The 25113-nt window shown below is 37.1% G+C and overlaps 1 protein-coding gene across 1 annotated transcript in view; it reads right to left on the bottom strand.

The window, feature by feature from the left end:
- NUDCD1 (NudC domain containing 1) overlaps nucleotides 1–25113 on the bottom strand; it is an 80616-nt gene that overhangs the window by 1719 nt on the left and 53784 nt on the right. The window contains exon 9 of the mRNA XM_044245084.1: nucleotides 1222–1381. Coding sequence (XP_044101019.1) covers nucleotides 1222–1381 — 160 coding nt within the window. The remainder of the gene's footprint in view (nucleotides 1–1221; nucleotides 1382–25113) is intronic.

Below are 25113 nucleotides of genomic sequence, written 5' to 3'. Positions count from 1 at the left end.
ATGTACATACAAATAGGGGGGAGGGAGGAGGGAAAGGGAGAGAATCTCAAGCAGATGCTACACTGAGACCCATATGAGCTCTATCCCATGACCCTGAGATCCTGACTTGAGCTGAAATCAATAGCTGGACACTTAACCACCTGGCCACCACGCACCTTTCAATACCGGTTTGTAATATTAAGCAGGGTTTGAGGGGGTTAAAAGTGAAGGGGATGTTGATACCTATTTGAGTGTTTTAGAATTAGCTCTCCAGGCTAACCCTGAGATAATTAAATGTATCTAATATCTCAAGACTACGTATCTAATGTAGTAACTTCTATTCAAGCACAGAACTCATCTATGATAACAGATTTAGGGATACAAATGAAGAATCTGAGCATATAAAAATTATATGATACCCCTTTCTTCACTGAAAAAAGATTCAGAATTGCGAATTGTAGTACAGAAGCTAGACATCTAAATTTTTCAACAAAACTCTATTCTGTATCATAAAAATCCATTTGGAGTCTGAATTAACCATTAAGCAGCCTGTATTATTAAATATAAAGGAAAATGGACAAATCTCTATAATTAAGGTTATATTCAGAATGTATAATTTTACTTCCTATTGCCAGTTTAAAATCACTCAGTAAAGCAATAACTGTGTTTAATTTATATAACTTCTACCACATAATATTATTTAGACATTAAATCAATTATTGCATAAGTCTAAAATTATGTTGATTAAAATTTTGAGACACAGTTTTAAAATCATTTTCCCTTTTATCTTACAGAATGAATTTGGTTTCTGCTTAACACCATTTCTCTAAATGTGTTCATTACAATGGCTCTCTTTTACATAGTAGTTCCATGAAAGATGTCTCCTCATGTGCATTATCTTAGAGCAATTTTATCATGTTTTTGAAGATTACTCTGAGGAAACCTAAATACAAGTTCCATGCAGGATATTATGAAACCCACTATTCATGTTCTAATTCAGAATAGTTTACTTGGAATAAACAAATGACTGATTAGAATGATTCAAGTGGTTAGATAACCACTTTGATTTCTAGTCCGAGTTGACCTTTTGTACAAGCATAAAAACAGATTAATTCTACTATTCTGTTCCAAAAGTATTAACGTTTAAAATTAAACTCAAATTTTTTAAAAAAATGAACTTAAAAAAAAAAGACCATAATTTTTGACAGAATGGAAAATACTTGCAAAAAGCTAACTTTATACCTAAAGCATTGAAAGTTGCAATGTGTTCCCACATATCCTCTTGTTTGCTGGAATGTGGTTGCCAGAGTAGGGCATCAACATCATGGCGCAAACAGAAGCAGGGCATTTCTTTAGGATCCACTATGACAGAGAAAAGGTACTGGTTGCTTCCAAGATTCACCTAAAACAAAGTGACAAAGAATAATTAACAAAGTAATCATGATGATGCCAATAACTGACACACAGTGCTATGTCAGCAACTTTTCTAAACTTTCTATATGCATTATCTGATTACCACTTTCTATATGCATTATCTGATTACCTCTTCAGAAATGCACCTGGGAGAAATGTCATGTCTTTTTTTTTTTTTTTTTAAGATTTTATTTATTTGACAGACAAAGATCACAAGTAGGCAGAGAGGCAGGCAGAGAGAAAGGGGGGGAAGAAGCAGGCTCCCTGCTGAGCAGAGAGCCCTATGTGGGACTCGATCCCAGGACCCTGGGATCATGACCTGAGCCAAAGGCAGCGGCTTAACCGACTGAGCCACCCAGGTGCCCCTCATGTCTGTTTTAAAGTCGAGGAAAGTGGTACACAGAGCCTTTAAGTTACTTGCCTAAGGTCAGCCTGGTAATAGTGGAGCTGAGATTTGAACCCAGAATCTTTTTTTTTTTTTTTTTTTAGATTTTATCCATTTATTTGACAGAAAGAGAGAGCACAAGCAGGGGCAGCAGCAGGAGAGAGAGAAGGAGGCTGTCTGCTTGGCAGGAAGCCCAGCGCAGAGCTGGATTCCAGGACACTGGGATCATGATCTGGGCTAAGAGCAGACACTTAATGGACTGAGCCACCCAGGTGTCCCTGGAATCTATGTTCTTAACTACTATACTATACTGACTCTCAACTGTTAGTAATCTAGCTTATTTAAAACATGATATAAAAGACTGATTTATAGGCAGAATATTTTTTAAACTTTAAATTTTAAATTTAATTTTAAATGCAGTATCAATTTTTTAAATCACAGAATACAAATACGAAGTTTACAAATGGCTAACTTGTAATAATTACCAAGAACAATGATAGCTACTAGGATTTATGAACATGTGCTTATATGCCAACCATGTTATAAATATTAATCTCAACCTATAAGGCTATTATTATCTTCATTTAATAGATAAAAGAACATACTTGGAAACTTTGAGAACTTGTTTTAGGCTACAAAGAAAAATCACAATGCTGGGATTCAAGCTCAAATCTGTCTGTGTGCAGAATTATTTATTTTGAAGTACTATTTATTTTTTATTATTTTTTTTATAGTATCAATGTCGAGAATGTTTATTATGTAAATTTTTTTTGCAAGATTAACGACTATAGCAATTTATTTTAACATAAAACCAACAGGCTGAGACTCCCACTTGGATTCTACCTGCAAGACTCCTTCTTTTAATGAAAATAGGTTGAAATAATATTCTTTACAGAAATGTTATTATCAGAGTTTAAAATGCCTAAATGCCAACAAAATCAGACTGAATGTAGAGAACACAAATTATGCACAGTACGTGATAAATACTGAATTGCTCTCATGAGTTTCAGGGCAGACCGGAGAATAAAACATTGGGTTAAAATGAGAGGTAGAGCCCTGACCTGTATTCAACAGGGAAGACTATGAAGTGACTCTCCAGCAAGAGGACTTGTTGGTACAGCTGTGCCTGCACAGGCTCCTGGCCACAGGAGATCCTGTGACAGAGCAACCCAATTTCTGTTGCCCAGCAATGCCTGGGGATAGCTGTTTTGTTTGTTACCTACAGAAGGAGAGGCCGGCAGACCGTGTTCACAGATTATACCAGCGTATATGTAGAGATACTTACAAGGATGTTTACTGCAGCTTTGTTTATGTAACAGTGAAAACATTTAAAACTGGTACATTTATTCTTTATAAAAAGGAGGGGGCCTTATTCTGATTTAGATGTTCCTTCTCTTCCACTCTCACTTTATATGTATCTCCATTACAGTAGAGTCAAAATACTATTAATTACAAAAACAGCAATTTCACACAGTTTGCTTTTGCTCCTGTTAATCACTGGCTAAATGGGGTTTACTTTCAAAACCACCAACTGCATGGCCTTTAATAGTAAGTTTGATAGATCCAACACTGCTTCAGCTCTCTTCCCTGCATGTCCCTCTAATATTCTCATTTATTTATTTACCAAGGGCTTTCAGAGAAAAAAAAAATAGTTGAAATACAAATATGGGTTGAAAAATAGTTTCATAAAGATTCATTTACTTTTATGAACCAAGTGCCTTAAGAATGTAATTGGTATTAACAATGAAAATAATGTACCTCGGATCCTGGCATGAACAGACAACACTGAGAGAGAACAGACGGCCCTGAACCACCAAGTAAAAGGCTAACCACTGAGGGAGATCAGTCATGAAATAAGAAGATGGGGGTGTAGGTCTCTTGCCATGTGCCCATTATTCCGACTTACATGTTCCTTTTCTTCCGCTCCCACTTACTTTATGTATGGCTCCATTACAGTGAAGTCAAAGTACTACTAATTAGAGAAACAGAAATCTCACATGGTTTGCTTCTGCCATATCTTTCACACAGCATTCTGCCTGGACTCTTCTTACCCTTTCTTGCCTGATGGATTCCTTCTCACCCTCCAAGATTCCATTCAACCATCAGTTGCTCTGGGAACTTCCCCTATTCCCATGTTTATATGAGCCGCTTGAACTCTTGAGAACCTCCAGCATCAAGTATATCATCCCAAATGAATTATCATATTTATGTGAGATTCTTAATATGCATGGATACCATCCATGGTCCGCTGACAAAAGAGCCTTTGTAAATACAAGTTACTTAAGGATCTTGAACTAGAGAGCTAATCCTGTCCTCCCTGGATGGACCCAATGTATTAATAAGGCCTTTTATTTTTTTAAAGATTTTCTTCATTTGTCAGAGAGAGCACACCCAAGTAGCAGGGGTGGCAGGCAGAGGGGGAGGGAAAAGCAGACGCCCTGCTGAGCAGGGAGCCCTATGTGGGACTTGATCCCAGGACCCTGGGCTCATGACCTGAGCTGAAGGCAGAGTCTTAACCAACTGAGCCACAGGGGCATCCTGAACAAGGGTTCTTGTAAGAGGAAGGAATCACAGATACAGAAGGTGACAGACCACAAAAGCAGAGTGATAGCAGAGAAAACCTACAAGATCCTATGCAGTTGGAGAGCTGCACCCACCTGCCCAGGGATGCAGGCAGCCTACAGAAGCTGGGAAGAGCAAGAAAAGGGATTCTTTCCTTATAGCCTAGAGAAGAAATGCAGTCCCAAAGCTTCATTTTATGACCTCTAACCTCTAGAACTTAAGATAATTAATTTGTGTTGTTCAAGCCATTAAATTTGTGCTGATGTGTTACAGCAGCCAACAGGAAACAAATAGACCACCTATCACACAAGACAATCTGGAGAACCACAAGTTTGTCTTCTCGTTTCCATGTTCTAGATAAATACTTTTAAATGAATATTTTATGAAAGAAATCATTATTTTAAAAACATTTCCAACAAAGCTAATCTGTCATTCGAGTTGGGAAAATTTAATTCTATCTATAGTTAGAATAACTGAAGATTTTGTAAAGCAGAAAGTATTATGATTAAGTTCTCAAAGAAATACCCACTGGAAGATATCAGGGTCAGTACCTTCCACACTCAACCAAGTACATAGCATACTGTGTGTCAAGAGACTTCCTCTATGTCCCCAGGTTTTTTCCAATGTTTAAAGAAAAATGTCCAAACTGGTCTGAATGGCATTTTTGAAAGCTTCTCAAAACCTGACCCCAACATACCTTTCCAGTATTGGCTCCTATCACTCTCCTCATAACCTAGCATTTAGCAACACTAGATCATAACTTATAAAACTGCTTCCCTTACGTTCCACTCCCTTGTCACCATGCCTTTTCTGCTCACTGCATATCCTGACCATTACATGCAGGCATACCTCAGAGATGTTGCAGCTCTGACTCCAGACCACCACAATAAAATGAATTATCACAATAAAGCCAAATGAATTTTTTGGTTTCCCGGTGCATATAAAAGTTACGATTATACCATACTGTAGTCTGTTAAGTGTACAACAGCATGTCTAAAAACAATGTACATACCTTAATTAAAAAATACTTAGATGTTAAAAAAATGCTAGTGAGCACATGAGTGTTTGGTGAGTTGTAATCTTTTTTTTTTTTTTTTTTTGTAAGGTTTTATTTTTTTGATGGAGAGAGAGAGAGCGCACAAACAGGTGGAGTGGGAGGCAGAGGGGAGAGAAGCAGGCTCCCCGCTGGGCAGAGAGCCCAATGTGAGGCTTGATCGCAGACCCTGAGATTATGACCTGAACTAAAGGCTGCTGCAAACTGACTGAGCCACGCTGATGCCCTGAGCCGTAATCTTTTTGATGGCAGAAGGTCTTGCCTCGATGTTGATGGCTGCTGACTCATCAGGGTGGTTATTGCTGAGGCTAGGGGTGGCTGTGGCAATTTCTTAAAATAAGACAACATGGAATTATCTGCATTGACTGATTCTTCCTTTCATGAACAACTTTTCTGTAGTATGTGATGCCGTCTGAGAACATTTTACCCATAGCAGAATTTCTTTGAAAATTGAGAGTCAAGGGGCATCTGGGTGGCTCAGTTGGTTAAGTGGCTGCCTTTGGCTCAGGTCATAATCCCAGGGCCCTGGGATCGAGCCCCATATCAGACTCCCTGCTCAGCAGAGAGCCTGCTTCTTTCCCTCCCTCTGCCTGCTGCTCTACTTACTTTACACTCTCTCTGTCAAATAAATAAATAAAATCTTAAAGAAAAAAATTGAGAGTCAACTCATGTGATATTCTAAATCCTTTGTTGTCTATTTCAATAATTTTCATAGCATCTTCACCAGGAGTAGGTTCCACCAAAAGAAACTACTTTCTTTGCTCTTAAGAAGCAAATGTTCACCAGTACAAGTTTCATCATGAGGTTGAGCAACTCAGTCACATTTTCAGACTTTCCTTCTAACTCTAGTTCTTGGGCTATTTCCATATCTGCTTTTACTTCCTTCCCTGAAGTCTTGAACCCCTCAAAATCATCAACAACTTCCAAACTCTTATCAAAATTGGTATTTTGACCTCTTTCCAAGAATCAAGAATGTTCTTACTGGCACCTTAAATGGAAACTTTTTCCAGGTTTTCAACTGATTTTGCCCAGATCCATCAGAAGAATCACAATCTATAGCCTTATAAAGTGTGTTTCTTAAATAAGACTTCAAAGTCAAAGTTACTCCTTGGTCCATGGACTGCAGAATGGATGTTGTGTTAGCAGGCAGGAAGACAACATTAATCTCACTGGAACATCTCCATCGGAGTTCTTGGATGACCACATGCATGGTCAATGAACCGTAATATTTTGAATCTTTTTGCTGAACAGCAGGTCTTAATAGAGGGCTTAAAATGTAAAATAAACCATGTTATTAAAAAAAAAAGCACTGTCAACCAGCTTTGTTCCATTTGTATAGCAAAGGCAGGTAGATTTAGCATAATTTTTAAGGGCCCTAGGATTTTCAGAATGGTAAATGAGCACTGGCTTCAACTTAAAAACCCCAGCTGAATTCACCGCTAGTAAGACAGTCAAGCCTGTTCTTTGCAGCTTTGAAGCCAGGCACTGACTTCTCCTTTCCAGCTATGAAAGTCCTAGGTGGCGTCTTCTAATATAAAGCTGATTTGTCTACACTGAAAATCTGTTGTTGAGTGTAGCCACCACCATTAATGATCTTAGCTAGATCTGCTGGATAACTTGCTGTGCTTCTTCACCTTGCACTTTCAGGTAATGGAGATGGCTTCCTTCCTTAAACCTCATGAACCAAACTCTGCTACCTTCGAACTTTTCTTCTACAGCTCTTACCCTCTTCCCGCCTTCACAGAATTGAAGAGAGTTGGGGTCTTGCTCTGGGTGGATCTTTGGCATCAGGGAGTGTTGTGGTTGGTTTCATCTTCTATCCAGACCACTAAAACTTTCTCCGTATCAGCTGAGGCTGTGTTGCTTTCTTATGACTGGTGCGTTCACTGGAGTAGCACTTTTAATCTCCTTCAAGAACTTTTCCTTTGCATTCACAAGGTGGCTAAGCATTTGGGGCAAGAGGCCTAGCTTTTGATTTTAAAATGAGAGACATGCAATCTTTCCTTTCACCTTAATGCTTAGAAGCCATTGTGTAGGGTTAGTAATTGGCTTAATTTCAATATTGTTGTGTCTTAGGGACTAGGGAGGATTGGAGAGGGCACTGTCCAGGTTGGTCAAGCAGTCAGAATTTATACAGCATTTATAGATTAAGTTTGTTATCTTATACAAGCAAGGTTTGTGGCACCCCAAAACAATTAACAATAGTTAACATTAAAGATCACTGACCATAGATGACCATAACAAATACAATTTTTCAAAACTTTTTAAAAAATTACCATTTTAAGAATTACCAAAATGTGACAAGGAGACAGAGTGAGCAAATGCTGTTGGAAAATGGCATCACTAGACTTGCCAGAAACCTTGAATTGTGCAACAAAACAAAAACAAGAAAAACGACAAACAAAAACACTGCATCTGTGAAGCACAATAAAATAAAGTTTGCCTGTACTTTATGCTGTATTCAAATAGTACCTTGTCTTCTGAGGCAACAGTAACTTATACCTCTCCTATAGAACTTATCTCATTTTCTTTACATGCTCTTTGAGGATGAGAACTATGGCTCGAGGTAGGGTACTTAGCCCCTATTTTATTCTCCTGTAAATATATAATAATAGTACTTATTTCACAGTTGTTATAAAGGATAAAATTTACTTCAAGCACCTACATACTGTTTGGCATGGAGAAAAACCTTAGTAAATGCAAATATTCTTTATTACCATTCTAGGAATCTTCCTTAAATATTACTGGCATTCCAAAGTAAACAAAAGAGATGAACAACATCATGGGGAAAGCATAGCAACTTGGCAGTGATCTTCATGGAATCATATAGCACTAAACAACTTGATGCCTAAGAAATGTATGAATGACTATTAGAAAGAAAACACTTACTGTTAATCAATATTTAATTAATATTTAATAATTAATATTTAATTTAGACAAATTTCTAAACGCTTGCACCATTTCAAAACTAAGAAACACAAAATTCATTATCTGCTTGTCATTTTACTGTCAAATAAATTCTATTTTATCTATTCTATTTAACTATTTATTTTTATAAAAACAAAATCTATTTTGTCATACCTGTATGCCCATCACTTTCAATTTTATACCTTTCTATAATATATATGTTTCAGTAGTTTGCAGATCTGCTCAGAAAAAGTGAACAAATTATTCTTGAAATAAGATTTGGATGCTTGAGGGGTGCCTGGGTGGCTCAGTGAGTTAAAGCCTCTGCCTTCAGCTCAGGTTGTGATCTCAGGGTCCTGGGATCGAGCCCCGCATCGGCCTCTCTGCTGGGTGGGGAGCCTGCTTCCTCCTCTCTCTCTGCCTACTTGTGATCTCTGTCTGTCAAATAAATAAATAAAATCTTAAAAAAAAAAAAAGATTTGGATGCTTGAGATATACTCTCAAAACCAAGTTTTTGGAAGTTTAAAAAAATTAACTAATCTGATGGTACTAACTGCAAATAATTTACTGTGAGACAAAACACATACTTTAGTGAGGTAAACAAATTTAGAATTCTTTTTTTTTTTAAGATTTTATTTTATTTATTTGACAAATCACAAGTAGGCAGAGAGGCAGGCAGAGAGAGAGAGAGAGAGAGGAGGAAGCAGGCTCCCGCCGAGCAGAGAGCCTGATGTGGGACTACATCCCAAGACCCTGGGATCAATACCCAAGCCAAAGGCAGAGGCTTTAACCCACTGAGCCACCCAGGCGCTCCAACAATTTAGAATTCTGTATGTAGTAAGAGATTGTGTAATATTCATCTTATTTAATAAATTCCAGCCTTCCTTGTCTTCATTTTAAATCAAATATTCCACACAGCTAAATAAACAAGATTATGTCACTAACAAACAAGCAAAAATTATGCCCCTGAAAGATGTTTGATCCTTACTGGGTTGGTCAGTGGCCATGATAGGAAAACAGGCTTATAATTCCATTCAAAGTTGCAAAATAAGACTGGATAAAGGAAGTGCATATAAACACTGATTTTAAGGTAACACCTAAAAAATGTTTGGTTTCATTCTTTTCCATAACAGTACTGGAATCTTGTGGTAATTATTTACACTTTTTACTACTTCTTCTTGCCTCACTTTACTAGCATGGATTTCCAGCATAATGCCCAGTAGAAGTAATGAGGACACACCCTTGTCTGTTACCAGTCTTAGGGGGAGGCATTTGGTCTTTTACCATCAAGTACAATAAAACGAAGTTTGCCTGTACTTTATGTTGTATTCAACTCTAGGTTTCTCAGGGAGGCAGTTACCTTCAATTCCTAGTTTATCAAGCATTTTTAAAAAAATTATAAATGGCATAAATGTGGCTAAAATATTTTTCTTTAGTCTAATGATAATGCTGAATTTCACTGATTGATATTTGAATGCTGAATCAGCCTTGAATTCCCACGATATCCCAAGATATTCCCAAGATATTCCCAAGATACTGAATTCCCAAGATACTTATTACTGGATTTCATTTACTAATATTTAACTGAGAATCTCTGCATTTTATTCAGGACAATATTGGTTTCTCTTTTTTCATACTTTTTTTGGTCACATCTTTGGCTATTAGGGTATTGGGTCTTCTAAAATAAGTTGAGAGGTATTCCTTTTATTCCCTGGGATAATCTGTAGATGGATGATACTGTTTCTTCTTCTGGTAAATACCAGTGAAGCAATCTAGGTCTGGAGATTTCTTTATTAGAAGGTTTTCAACAAGAAATTCAACCTTCTTAACAGATATAGGACTACTAAAGCCATCTATTCCTTCTTGAGTGAACTGTGGTAATGCTTGTCTTTTAAGCAATTTGTTTCACTTAAATTGTAAAATATATGAAAACAGAGTTGCTGTAATATTCCATTGTTACATCTTAGTGTCTTTGGACCTTTATGCACATTTTTCTTCCTGATATTGGTAACTTGTTTCTTCTTTTCCTTGGTTATTCTGGCTAGAGACTTGCCAAGTTTGATCTTTCCAAAGGATGAGCTTTTGGTTTCATTGGTTTCATTATTTTCAGTTCCACGGACTTCTGCTCTTTTATTAAGTTTCCTTTCTTCCGTTTGCTTTGAATTTGGTTTGCTCTTCTTTTCCTAGTTTAAAGTGCAAGCTTAAACTATTAAACTGATGCACTTTTCCTTTTTTAATATAATCTGTAATGCTATAAAAATTCCCTCTAAGCATTACTTTAGCAGCATCCTACAGGTACTGTCCTTCATTTTCATTCAATACAAAAGTTCCTAACTTCCTTTGTGTGGTCCACTATAGCGCATGGGTTATTTAGAAATGTGTTATTTAATTTCCAAATTATTTGTGTGTTTTCCAGATTTTTCTGTTTTACTAATATCTAATTTGTTATGGTCAAAGAAGATTCTGGTTAGGATTCTCATTTTTAAAATTTGTTGAGGATTATTTTGTGGGCTAGAATGTGGTCTATTTTGGTGAATGTTCCATATCTCTTCTGGGACTCCAATCACATATAAATGTTCCTAAATGCTCAGTTTTTGTTTTTTAATCCCTATCCCACCCCACTTTGGTTTAGGTTCTACTAATTTTTAATAACCTATTTTCAAGGTCCCTAATTCTTTTTCCACAGATCTACTGACTATACTGATGAATTTGTTGAAGGCTGTTGTTTTTTCTAGAATACTCATTTTATTCTCCAGTTTCTCTCTCCTATAATTCTGCATTTATTTATGTATGTATGTAACTCACCTTTCCACAAAACTCTTTAACATCACACAGTTACTTTAAGTTCCTTGTCTGGTAGTTCCAAAATACAGATCATCTGAGTCTGATTACCTGGTCTGCCTTGTTTCCTGACAGTGGAATATTTTTATTTTCTTCTCTTTGTGTGTCTTGTATTTATTTTTTTCTTCTTGGCCTTGTGATTTTTGATTGAACACTGGATGTGGAAAACAGTGGAGAATGAGGTAAATAGTACTTATGCCTGGGAATGGACACACTTCTGGTAGGTCATTAGTGTGGAAGGTTATGACAAAGTCAGGTTGTGAAAAGGCGGATTTAAGCTTGAGTTCTGTTGTTATGGTTACTCTCAATGTATCTCTGGCTTCAACCCCCACTAGTGTTAAGTTATACTCTGGTGGGGGTTGAGCTGATGGAGCATTTTCCTCAGTTCTATTATTTCACCCCCAGCTTTATTTAGGCTTTCACGCTACGTCGGCCTATCAGAGAGTCTCTCTATGCTCTTACTCCTTTAGCGGTAGACTGCTGTTGTCAGTTCCTCGGTGCTTCCTAGCCCCATGGTGGCAGGTTGAGGGGCTTCAGAGTCTTGGTTCAGCCTTAGCAGGCAGAGAGAGAGAGAGCCTTGTATTCTTGGGTTTCAGGGTTTGGGCCTTTTCAGTGATACTGTCCTTCCTCTAGTGGTAGAAAATTTCTAATAGTCTGGGCCTTGGATGATCTGATTTGTCTCCCAGGCCCAGAGATGGTGTTTTTAAAAATTTTTACTTTTATTCCCTTCAGCAGCAATAGGTCTTCTTCTGAGCCCCCGGTATGCTAAGACTTGATGCTCTTCTTCCAGGCGCTTAAGACTTGTGTTACTTAGGGAAAATAATCCACGGATGTCATGCACTGAAGTACGGAGTAAGGGTCATTTGATTCTCAAGAAATAAGTAGATTACCTGTTCATCAAAACTATGTGCTATTTTCTTAACAATATTGCACTTCTCCATTAGACCTGACCTCTAATGCTTTTTTTTTATAGAATGACCCTCTAGTTCTCAAAAAGATTATTTCTACTGCTCCCTCTAATCTCCACATATGTTCACACTAAACATCCATCTCAAGATAATTCCAAAGGTTTTCGCTCATCCCTGCAAACTAAAAATCCACACAACGGGGCACCTGGGTGGCTCAGTGGGTTAAAGCCTCTGCCTTCAGCTCAGGTCATGATCCCAGGGTCCTGGTATGGAGCCCCATATCGGGCTCTCTGCTCAGAAGGAGCCTGCTTCCTCTCTCTCCCTGCCTTAAAAAAAAAAAAAAAAAAATCCACACAACATAATTTTGTCCAAAAGAAAAATCAGAATTAAGATTACAAATGAAGTAACTAGTTTTGCTGAGTGAATTAAGTAAGTGAAAATGAAGTATGATAATTAAATACAATTAATTGCACTTCTGTATGATCCTACTTAAACAAAAAATATCAACATGTCTGTAGAACAACAAAAATCTTGTATCATACTTTGAAGCACACAAAATGGGAAGTGAGATATTATCCATGATCTGGCAAGGGCAGTTACCTGTGAGACCCAAGAAATATGTTCGAAGTTCCCTGAACAGGTGCCACCACCTCAAGGTCACAATTTGGTGTCCAAGAGCAAAATGGGACAGCAAATAAGAAAGAAGGAAAAGGATGACTGCTTTGGGCCCACACTGACAAAGGAAGTGATACCCAATAGCTTATTTGCAGTAAAAAGAGCTAAAACAAACCAGGTATAATCAGATAATAAATTTTTAAAATAGAGAAGGCTGAGGGTACCTACTATAGCATTAAAGAACTTACTTCAAATGTCTCTAAGGATATTACTATAGTCATATACAGCAGCGTAACCAATGTTTAACCATCAATAAAATGTTACTTTCTCTTCAGGATGTTCTATATAAGATGTTGGGCAAATAATAAATTTTAACAAGAGTCCATTAAAAAAAGACTTTAAACACAGTTTTAACACTTAAATGATAAGAATTAATTTATACTAGACAATTTATTTGGCAAACTCATTCTTTCCTAATGTCAAATTTATTGCCTAAAAAAATTCCTAAATCCATAAGCAATTTGGTGAAAAAAATATAATTCCACATTTCTTCTATTTTCATATTAAAGAAAAGATTGTATTTATCTTCAAACTACTAGTCAAGGATACAATTTGAGTAAAATATTCTTTAGAGAAAACTTTGAAATGTATTTCAAGTAGTCAATTGATAGACTTTTCCTTCTCTTTGTAGAACACTTAGCAATTAAAGACTTTTGAAGATTAAATGTCAAAGTGAAGACATTTAAATAACCTCTAACCACTGCTATTACCAAATTAAATTGAAAACTAGTATTAAGAAAAAGGCTTTCTGTTCAGAAACAAAGTATTTCTTTAGGAGGCCAGGCTGAAAAGTTAGTATGAATCCTTAATTCCAAATTCTATTATTTAGTTCCAAATCCAAACAATCTATACATAGAACAAATTGCTAAACTTTACTCATTTCTTACTATGAATTAAGCACTGGGTTGATTTTATCTACAACTGTGTAAGGAAAAATATTCCCTGTGTTTCTCCTTTACTTTCACAACTGATACCAGATGTGGGGTTTTCCACCCATCACGCAGTTTTCTGACACCAGCAGGTGTTATCCTAAAATCCAGTTCAGTTCTGACACAATTTACTTGGAGGTACTGTCAGATCCCAAAGTCTAAGGCCTCAAGTTCTACAAGACTCTCTCCCAAATCTTCACTTCAAATGCCAATCACAAGTCCCAGGTTGTCATCTGTACTGAATGGCCACAAATCAGTGTTCTAACGACCCTCTCCTTGGGTTCCATAATTTGCTAAGAGAGCTAACAAAACTCAGATTTATTATAAAAAATACAATAGATAAAAATGAACTTCCAAAGGGAAGAGATACATAGTCCAATCTACATGAAGGCACATAAAACTTCCATTTCCTCACCAGACATGCCACTTCCTAGTACTTCCATAAGTTCAGCAACCCAGAAGCTCTATGAATCCTGTACTTTTTGGACTTTCATGAAGGTTTCATTACATAGGCATGATCAATCATTAACTCAGTCTCTCTAGTCTCTCTCCCTCTCCTAAAGGAAGGGAGGCGAGGCTGAAAAGTTCCAAGCTTACAATCATGGCATGGTTTTCTGGGGAAAGAGCCAAGAGTCATCTCATTAGAACAAAAGACACTCCTATAACCTAGGGTCAAATATCAAAGGATTAGGAGCCCTGAGTCTGGAACCTGGATCAAAAAATCAGGTATTACAATTAAAGATGCTCCTCCTGCTCTGCTCACTTAGGAAATTTTAAGGGTTTCAGGAACTCTGTGCCAGGAAGTGGAGGCAAAGAATATATACATATTTTCTATTATTTTACCCAACTACCTTACTACTTCAGAATTGGGAATATGATGCCATTTTATAAAAGAGGAAAACTCAAAATCAAGACATTAAGAGACCTAAGTTAGGAAGCTAATAAATGGGGCACCTGGATGGCTCAGTTGTTAAGTGTCTGCCTTTGGCTCAGGTCATGGTCTTAGGGTCCTGGGACTGAGCCCCACGTTGGGCTCTCTGCTTGGAGGGAAGCCTGCTTCTCCCTTTCCCACTACCCCTGCTTGTGTTCTCTTTCTCGTTGTATCTTTCTCTGTCAAATAAATAAAATCTTTAAAAAACCTTTTTTTTAAAGTAAAAAAAAAAAAGTAATAATAAAAAAGCTAGTAAATGGCAACTAGGATTTCAGTTTGGATATGCTCCCAAAACCATGCTCTTAATTACCACCACTACATGCTCTCCAGAGCCCATTTTTATAGTAATTATTTGTTATTTTTAGTTGAAGTATAGTTGACATGTAATACAACATTAGTTTTAGGTATATAATACAGTGAGATCCAACAATCATAAACATTACAAAATGCTCATCATGGTAAGTATAGTTATCATAAGTCACCAAAGTTGTTCTATTACTGACTATATTCTCTATTATTTTTGATCCCTGTGACTTTTTTTATAATTCCAAGTATGTGCTGTTTCATCCCCTTCTCCTGTTTTGTCTGTCTTCTTACCCCCTCCACTCTGGCAACCACCAGTTCTCTGTGTTTATGAGTCTGTTTTTATTGTTTGTTCTTTGTTTTGTTTTTAGAGATCCCACATGTAAGTAAGATCATATATTTGCCTCTGACTTATTTCACTTACTGTAATAAAGTGCATCCATGTTATCACAAATGGCAAATTTTCATTCTTTTTTATGGCTAAAAAATATTATATTGTGTGTATACACACATTTTCTTTACCCATTAATCTATCAATGGACACACACTGTTTCCCTATGTTGGTTCTTGGCTATCATAAATAATTCTACCATGAACAATGGGGCTTAGTGCTTTTCTTAGTGTTTTTATTTCCTTTTAATAAATACCCAGAAGTGGAATTACTGTATCATGTGGTTATTTTTATTCCTAATTTCGGGAGGAGACTCCATGTTTCCCATAATGATTGTACCAATGTACATTCCCACCGAAAGTGCACAAGGGTTCCCTTTTCTCTACATCCTTACCAACACTTCTTATTTCTTGTCTTTTTTGATACCAGCCATTCTCACTGGTATGAAATAGTGATTCACTGTGGTTTTAATTTGCATTTCCCTGATGATTAGTAATGTGGAGCATATTTCCACAGGTATCTTGGTCATCTGTGTGTCTTCTTTGGAAAAATGTCTATTCAGGTCCTCTGCCCATTTTAAAAACAGATGTGTGTGTGAGTGTGTGTGTTGAGTTGTAGGAGTTCTTTATATATTTTGGATATTAATCCCTTTTTGGATATATCATTTGCAAATCTCTTCTCCAACTCTAGGTAACTGATCTTTCATTTTGTTGATGGTTTCCTTTGCCATGTGAAAAGATTTTTAGTTTAGTGTCGTCCCAATTGTTTATTTTTGCTATCATTTCCCTTACCTAAGGAAAGAGATTTAGAAAAATACTGCTAAGGCTGAGGTATAAGCCTTTACTGCCTATGTGTTCTTTCGGGAGTTACATGGTTTCAGCTCTTACATTTAGGTTTTTAATCCATTTTGAGTTTATTTTTGTGTATGGTATAAAGAAATGGTCCAGTTTCATTCTTTTCCCAGCACTATTTATTGAAGAAACTATCTTTTTCCTACTATATATATTTTTTTAAAAAGACCTCAGAGAGAGCAGGGTGCAGGGTTGGGGAGGGAGTAAGGCTGAGGGAGAGGAAGAGAATCCCAAGCAGACTTCCTGCTGAGCACAGAGCCCTACATGAGGCTCAATCCCATGAGGTCATGACCCTGAGATCATGACATGGGCCCAAACCAAGAGTCAGACCCTTAACCAATTGATCTACCCAGGTGCCCCACCCCCTCATATACTCTTGCCTCCTTTGTTGTATATTAATTGATTATATCAGCATGGGTTTATTTCTGGGCTCTCTACTCTGTTTCACTAATTTATGGGTCTATTCTTGTGCCAATATCATTCTGTTTCGAATCCTATGGCTTATAGTATAGTTTCAAATCTGGGATTATGACACTTCTAGCTTTGTTCATTCTCAAGAATACCTTGGCTATTTATGGTTTTTGTGGTTCATACAAATTTTAGGATGTTTTGTTCTAGTTCTGTGAAAATACCTATTGGTATTTTGATATGCATTTCACTGAATATCTAGATTGCTTTGAGTGTTATATGAACATTTTAACAATATAAATTCTTCCAATCCATAAGCATGGTATGTATTTCCATTTCCTTGTGTTTTGCTTAATTTCTTTCATCAAATCTTATAGTTTTCAGAGGATAGGTCTTTCACCTCCTTGGTTTAATTTATTCCTGGGTACTTTAATTGCTTGTGATGCAACTACAAATGAGATGTCCTTAATTCCTCTTTATGATAGTAATTAGTATACAAAAACACAACAGGTTTCTGTATATTGATTGTGTATCCTGTAAAATTAGTATAAATCCACTTATTAGTTCCAACAAATTTTTGACAGAATCTTTAGGGTTTTCTATATACAGCATTACATCATCTGCAAAGAGTTTTACTTTTTTCTTTAATTAACTGAAGTACTAACACCTAATGTTCTATTAGTTTCAGATGAACAACATAATGATTTGGCAAGTCTCTATGACATACTATGCTATCCAGAAGCACGGCTACCAATTGTCACTATACCACGGACTATATTCCTTACACCTGTATCCTCCATCGCCTTGACTTATTCTTTCCACAAGTACAGGCCTGTTTCTTCCACTCCCCTTCACCTGTTTTGGCTATTCCCTCTCCCTTGGCAACAATCAGGTTGTTCTCTGTATTTATGGGTCTGTTTCTGCTTTTTGTCTATTTTTTTATTAGATTCTACATATAAATGAAATCATATGGTATTTGTCTTTCTCTGACTTACTTCACTCAGCGTGATATTCTCTGCCTATGTCCATCCATATTGTCACAAATGGCAAGATCTCATACTTTTTTTACAGGTAAATAATATTCCTCTATGTGTGTAAACACATACCACATTTTCTTTATCCATTTTTCTATCAATGGACACTTGGGTTGCTTCTATGCCTTGGCTATTTTAAATAATACTGCAGTGAACATAGGGGTACATATACCTTTTGGGTTTTATTTTTGTTTTTTTGCTTTTGTTTTCCATTTTTAGAGAAGAGGAGGGGAGAGACAAAGGGAGAGAGAGAATCTTGAGCAGGCTCCATGCCCAGCTGGAGCCCAACAAGGGGCACAATCTCTCTATCTTCAGATCATGACCTGAGCCTAAATCAAGAGTGTGGCACTTAACTGAGAGAGCAAAAGCCCCAGAGCCCCTGCATATTTCTTTCTGAATTGCTTTTGTTTTCTTTGAGTAAATACCCAGTAGTAGAACTACTCGGTTTTACTTCTTCCCTACTAATTTGGATGGCCTTTTTCTTTTTCTTGACTTACTGCTGCCACTAGGACTCCCAGTACTATGTTGAATAAAAGTGGCAAGAGTACACATCCTTGTCTTGTTCCTGATCTTAAAGGAAAATTTTCAGTTTGAGTATAATGTTAGCTGTGGCCTATCTGATATGGCATTTACTGTGTTGTGGTATGTTCTCTCTACACCTGACTTTATTCAAAGTTTTTAATCACAAATGGATGTTAAATTTTGTCAAATGCTTTTTCTGCATCTATGAAGATAATCTTATGATTTTTATTCTTCATTTTGTTGATATAGTTTATCATTTTGATAGATTTGTGGATAATGAACCATTCTTACCCTTCTGAATAAATGCCACTTGGATCATTGGTGAGTGATACTTTTAATGTATTGTTGAATTTGGTTTGGTAGTATTTTGTTGAGGATTTTTACACCTATATTCATCAGAAATACTGGTCTGTAATTTTTTTAGAAGTGTCTTTGCCTGGTTTGGGGATCAGGGTAATGTTAGCCTTGTAGAATAAATCTGTAAGCATTCTCTCCTTTTCTATTATTTGAAACAGTTTGAGAAGAACAGGTATTACTTTTTCTTTAAATTTTTAGAATATACTTTTGAAACCATCTGTTCCTGGACTTTGGTTTTTTGATTATTGATTCAATTTCACTACTAGTTATCAGTCTGTTCAGATTTTTTATTACTTTCTGATTCAATCTCAGAAGACTGTATATTTCTAGGAATTTATCCATTTTCTAGGTTATTCGATTTGTTGGCGTATACTTTTTGCCACAGTCTCTTATAATTCTTTGTATTTCTGTGGTACCAGTTTCAGCTTCTCTTTCTTTTCTGTTTCATTTGAGTCTTTTTCCTGATGACTTTGGCAAAAGGTTTATCAATTTTGTTTATCTTTGCAAAGAACCAGCTTTCATTTCAATGGTCTTTTCTATTGTTTATTTAGTCTCTATTTCATTTACTACTGTTCTATTCTTTATTACCTTCCTCCTACTAACTTTGGCTTTGCTCTTTTTCTCATTCCATTAGTTGAGAGGTAAGACTGATATTTTTCTTGTTTCTTGAGATAGGCCTGTATGGCTTCTTAGAATTGCTTTTGCTGCATCCCAAAGATTTGAACCATTGTGTTTCTATTTCCATTTGTCTCCAGGTAATTTTTGAATTCCTCTTTGATTTCCTGCATTGACTCACTGGTTGTTTATCAGAAAATTGTTTAGCCTCTATGTATCTGTGTTTTATCCAGTTTTGTTTTTGTAATTGATTTCTAGTTTCATACACTGTGACTGGAAAAGATGCTTGATAGGATTCCAATCTTTCTGAATTTGTTGAGACTTGTTTTGTGGCCAGCATGTGATCTATTCTGGAGAATGTTCCATGTGCACTTGAATGTGTACTCTGCCAACTTGGGATGGAATGTTCTGTATATGTTAAGTCCATCTAGTCTAATGTGTTATTCAAAGCTACTGTTTCCCTAGTAATCTGATTTTTCTGTCTTGATGGTCTATCCATTGATGTAAGTGGGGCGAGAAAGTCTATTATTTTATTACTGTCAATTTCTTCCTTTTCTTTTAATATTTGCTTTTATACATGTGGGTGCTCCTATATTGGTTGCACAGATATTTACGATTGTATATACTCTTGCTGTATTGTTCTCTTTATCATTATTTTATTTTTTAAGATTTTATTTATTTATTTGACAGAGAGAGACAGCAAGAGCAGGAACACAAGTGGGAGGAGTGGGAGAGGGAGAAGCAGGCCTCCCACTGAGCAGGAAGCCTGATGTGGAGTTTGATCCCAGGACTCTGGGATCATGACCTGAGCCAAAGGCAGATGCTTAATGATTAAGTCACCCACGCACCCCCTTATGATTATTTTAATAATGTATCATTATCCATTCTTTGTTTCTAGTTATAGTCTTTGTTTTAAAGTCTATTTTATTTGATATAAGTATTGCTACCCCCCCCTTTTTTTTTCCACTTCATTTGCATGGTATCATTTTCCATTTCTTCACTTTCAGTCTCTATGTGTCTTTAGTTCTGAAATGAGTCTCACTTAGGCTGAATACATATGGGTTTTTTTTTCTTTAATCCATTTGGTCACCCCATATCTTTTGATTGGAGCATGTAGTACATTTACATTGAAGTAATCAATAGGTCATTGCCAATTGTTGTTTTTCTGGTTATTTTGGTAGTTCTCTGTTCCTGTCCCTTGCTTTCTTCTTTTGTGACTTAACAACTTTCTTTAGTGTTTTGCTTATATTCCGTTCTCTATTATTTTGTGGATCTATTAAAAGCTCTTAGTTTTTGGTTACCATGAGGTTCATATATAGCATCGCATGTATACAGCAGTCTACATTGTTGATGATCACTTAGAGCACAAACTGAAAGGACTACATATATACATATATATTTCCTCTTCCATGTTTATGTGTATGTCTTACATCTTTTATTTTGTGTATTCTTAATTTTTTAAGATACATTTAACTTTACTGCTTTGTCTTTCAAAATACATACTAGCCTTATAAGCAACTGATCTACCTTTACCTGTATATTTCCCTTTACCAGTGATAGTTTTTCCCTCATAATTTTCTGAATTTTAGTTATGGCCTTTTCTGTTCCATTTAAGGAAGTCTCTTTAACATTTGTTGTGTAAAGCCAGTTTAGTTGTGATGAACTCCTTTAACTTTTGTCTGGTAAACTTTTTGTGTCTCTTTCAATTATGAACAATAACCTTGCCAGGTAGAATATTCTTGGTTATAGGTTTCTTCCTTTTTGCACTTTGAATATACCATGCCACCCTCTTCTGGCCTGCAGAATTTCTGCTGAAAAATCAGTCATTAGCCTTATGGAGTTTCCCTTGTATGTAACTGTTTGCTTTTCTCTTACTGTTTTTAAGAGTCCCTCTTTACCTTTAAATTGTTCTGTCTTGGTGTGGACCTCTTTGAGTTCATCTTGTTTGGGGCTCTGAAACATGTATATGTGTTTCCTTCCCCAGGTTAGGAAAATTTTCAGTTGTTATGTCTTCAAATTGGTTTTCTCTTGCTTTCTCTTTTTTCTCCTAAAAACACTATAATGCAAATGTTACTACGCTTGATGTTTCACAGATGTCCCTTAACCGATCCTTATCTTTTTTTTTTAAATCATTTTTTTTTTAAGATTTTATTTATTTGTCAGAGAGAGAGAGAGAGAGCACAGGCAGACAGAATGGCAGGCAGAGGCAGAGGGAGAAGCAGGCTCCCTGCTGAGCAAGGAGCCTGACGTGGGACTCGATCCCAGGATGCTGGGATCATGACCCGAGCTGAAGGCAGCTGCTTAACCAACTGAGCCACCCAGGCATCCCTTAACCGATCCTTATCTTAAAAATTCTTTTTCCTGCTCAGCTTGGTTGCTTTCCACTACCCTGTCTTCCAGATTCTTAATCCATTATTCTACATTGTCTAATCTGCTGTCAATTTTTCAAGTATTGTATTCTTTAGCACTGATGGGTTTTTAATATATTTTTTCCCTTCACTGAAGTTCTCGCTGTTTATCTACTCTTCCTGTCAAGCTGAAAGATTACTTTGAGCTCTATCAGGTAGACTAATTATCTCCATTTGGTTTAGCTTTTATGAAATTTGTCTTGTTCTTTTGTTTGGAACATATTACCTTGTCTCCTCATTTTGTCTGACTCTGTGTTTGTTTCCATGTATTAGGTAGGTCAGCTGTGTCTTCTGGTCTTGAAAGTAGTGGCCTGATGTAGAAGGCATCCTGTGAGGTCTAGAAATGCAATTCCCCCCAGGTCACTAGAACCAGGTGCTCCAGGGATGTTCTCTCTGTGGACTGCAAGAACTTTCCTGTTGTGTGTGGGGTTGCTTGTAGACAGGGCTGGCCCACCAGTCAGCTGTCAAGAATGAATTGCCACGACTACTGTGGGCACATTGGTGGACAGAGTTTGCCACCAGCATGACCAGCTAGATGCCCAGCTAGAGCAGCTTTGAGTATGCTAGTCAGCAGGTCTGGTCCTTACTCAGGCTGTCTGTGATGACTGGCTTTGACTGCTGCAGGTACTGGTGGGCAGAGCTTGCCCCTTGTACAACTGGCTGAGAGGCCTGGCTGTAGCAACTGTGGACATACTGATAGGCAGGGCCAGCTCCCCCTTCCTTGGACAGGATGTGCTTTGGAGGGACACTGGTCCTGGCCAGGGCTGCCCACTAGGTGTGGCAAATATGATATTAGTTGCTTTGGGGTAATGCTGTTCCCTACTGAGGCTGCCCACCAGGTGGTCCAGGCTAGAGCCACTTTGGAGGAGCATGTGCTGCAGTGGACAGATTGGGAGTGGTAGGTCCACAGTGACTGCTGGAGTGGGAAAAGTAGTGCTAGTGGGGTAGTTGCAGAATGTCAAAATCAGCTCCCACATGCTTCCAGCCAGCTCAGATGAAGAAGGGGCAAGAAATATGGTACTTGTGAGCACCTCTGTTCCAAGAGAAAGTTCCTATAAATCCCTGCCCCTCTGGCACATGTCCTGAAACTAGGCAATACATTTCCATGTATAACCTAGGTGCTTTTCAAATTGCTGCTTCTTGGACCAAGAAATATAGCACATTAGCCTCTAAGAGCACACACTTGCATCTGGCTCTCCCAGCTAAGCCCCGCTGATTTTCAAAGCTTCCAGAGTTAAGCAATGAGTGCTGCTGATTTTTAAAGCCAGAATGTTATGAGGACTTACCTTCCCTGTGTGCAGTTCTCTAGGGCGGGAGTATCCACTGTGGAGACTGTGCCCCTAACTCAAGTGAGCCCATGATATCCCTCTTGCTTCTGGGTCACAATCCAGAGAGATCACAACCCCCCAAGCTGGGGGTTTGGTTCAGTTCAGGATTCCATGTCTCTGCCCCTCTCACTCTTCTCTTCTCTTTATGCTTTAGCTGTGGAAGATCTTTTGTGCCAGTCTTTAGGTCGTTTTCAGAGTGAATTGCCTTACGTGTAACTGTTGGCTCAGGGTCCTTTCACTCCATTATCTTCTCCTCTTCCCCCACCCTCCTTTTTTATATTTTTTTATATTAAGCAACAATTGAGGATGTCCCTGGCAGAGCACTATTTCAGATATGGTAACCCACATACTATAAGATATGTGTGTATTCTGCTTGAATTGTTAAATTGTGTTGATAAGTTGTGCATGTGTGGTATGTCCAAAATCGATGTTTGAAAATAACAGAAAAGTCGCCTTACAAAATCCCAAGTTGCATTTTTGTTTGAACATCCATTTCTGAAGTTAATTATGTAATGATGTTTTAACATGGGAAGATGCCAGATCTTAGCTTAAGTGGCATAAAATACAACTGGGAAAAACGCACTTAAATTTTTACTTTACTAACACCTGCAGACAATAGCCATTTTTTAAGAATTATAAGGAAAAACATTTTTTTCACTTTTGAAAATTATCAGATTGGATCTTTAGCTGTATCATAATGTATCATACAATATAAATATGTAAATATATCAATAGAAAAATGCCATTAAAAAAAAGAAAACAGGTGAACAGAAATGCAGTTGTGTTTGATACAGGCTATTAAGAGATGGAAGATAACATGTGAAGAAAGTTTTGAATAAAGGGACAAATGAGACAAGGCAGAACACTGCAGGTATAGGGAGTGTTAACAGAAGCATGTTTTTAGTATGAGGAATATGAAGGCCATCATGGCTGAAGAAAAGTGAGCTAAGTAAAAAATGGTAGAGCATGAGAGACAATCAGCACTGGAGGGCAGTGTTTTTTAAACTATGGGTCTCAACCTTTTTGGCAAAATTAACTAGATCAGAAAAGAGAACTATTTTATCTCATTAAAAATGATATGGAATGAAGAATGTCTTATACAATAAGGATAATACTGTTTTGTGAAATTTTTGTTACATGTATGCGTGTTGGGTTTCAATTTAAAATACATACAATGAGTTACAGAAGAGGGTTTATAGATGATGGTAAAAATTCTAGACATAATTCTAAATATGACAGATAGGAAGCCACTATAAGAAGGAAAGCAGAGGGACATGACAAAGCCTACTAAACCCTTTATCGAGATTACTCTGTCCTTCACACAAAGTGTGTATTCATTCAAAGGGGAAGATGATAACTTAGGAGAAGAGAAACCTGGTAAATACCAATTTAATCCAATTAAATTTCACATCACAATAGTAAGGAAAACTGCCACAAAGTTCTTCTTCATGAGAAAAATTATCATTCTTCTCTAAAAAAGAAATTTCATTTATGTGGTATTCCTGGCAAAAATGTAGCAAATGAATCTGATTTTGAGGGAATATTGGATACAGTTCATAAAAGGTACAAAACAAAGTCAATGGTGTAAAAGCTGGGTAACTGGGTATTCCAAATTAAAGGAGACTATAGAGAGATCACAACTAATTTGCAATGTTTCCAAATCAGGAAAAAAAAATTGCCATTTAAAGATTTTCTTTATTTATTTGTCAGAGAGAGAGGGAGAGAGAGTGAGCACAGGCAGACAGAGAGGCAGGCAGAGGCAGAGGGAGAAGCAGGCTCCCTGCCGAGCAAGGAGCCCGATGTGGGACTCGATCCCAGGACGCTGGGATCATGACCTGAGCCGAAGGCAGCTGCTTAACCAACGGAGCCACCCAGGCGTCCCAAAAAAATTGCCATTTGTGCAATTGGCAAAATCTGGTATGCACTGTATTAGATAAAAGTATTGTTATCAACATTAAACTTCCTCACTTGTATTGTGGTTATATAGGAAAATGCCTTCGTTTTTAGTGTATATGCGAGGTACTGGGGGTAAAGGGACATGCTTGTGGAACTCATTCCTAAATATATTCGCAAATAGGAGAGGAGATAGAAAAAAAGAAATGTGGCAAAATGTTAATGACTGCTAGAATCTAGATAAAGGATATTGTGGGCTTAAGCTGTGGCCCTTCCAAAGTCGGTTATGTTTAAGTCTTAACCCCACAGTACCTCAGAATGTGACCTTATTTGAAGACAGAACCTTTGTTAAGTTAAACTGAGGTCATTAGGGTGGGTCCTAATCCAATATGACTATGCCCTTAAAAAAGATTAGGAAA

The sequence above is a fragment of the Neovison vison genome, chromosome 4 (genome assembly GCF_020171115.1).
Source record: "Neovison vison isolate M4711 chromosome 4, ASM_NN_V1, whole genome shotgun sequence".
NCBI classification, from domain to species: Eukaryota; Metazoa; Chordata; class Mammalia; order Carnivora; family Mustelidae; genus Neogale; species Neogale vison.
Note: the sequence above shows the minus strand (reverse complement) of the source record. Positions and strands in the feature narration are given on the sequence as shown.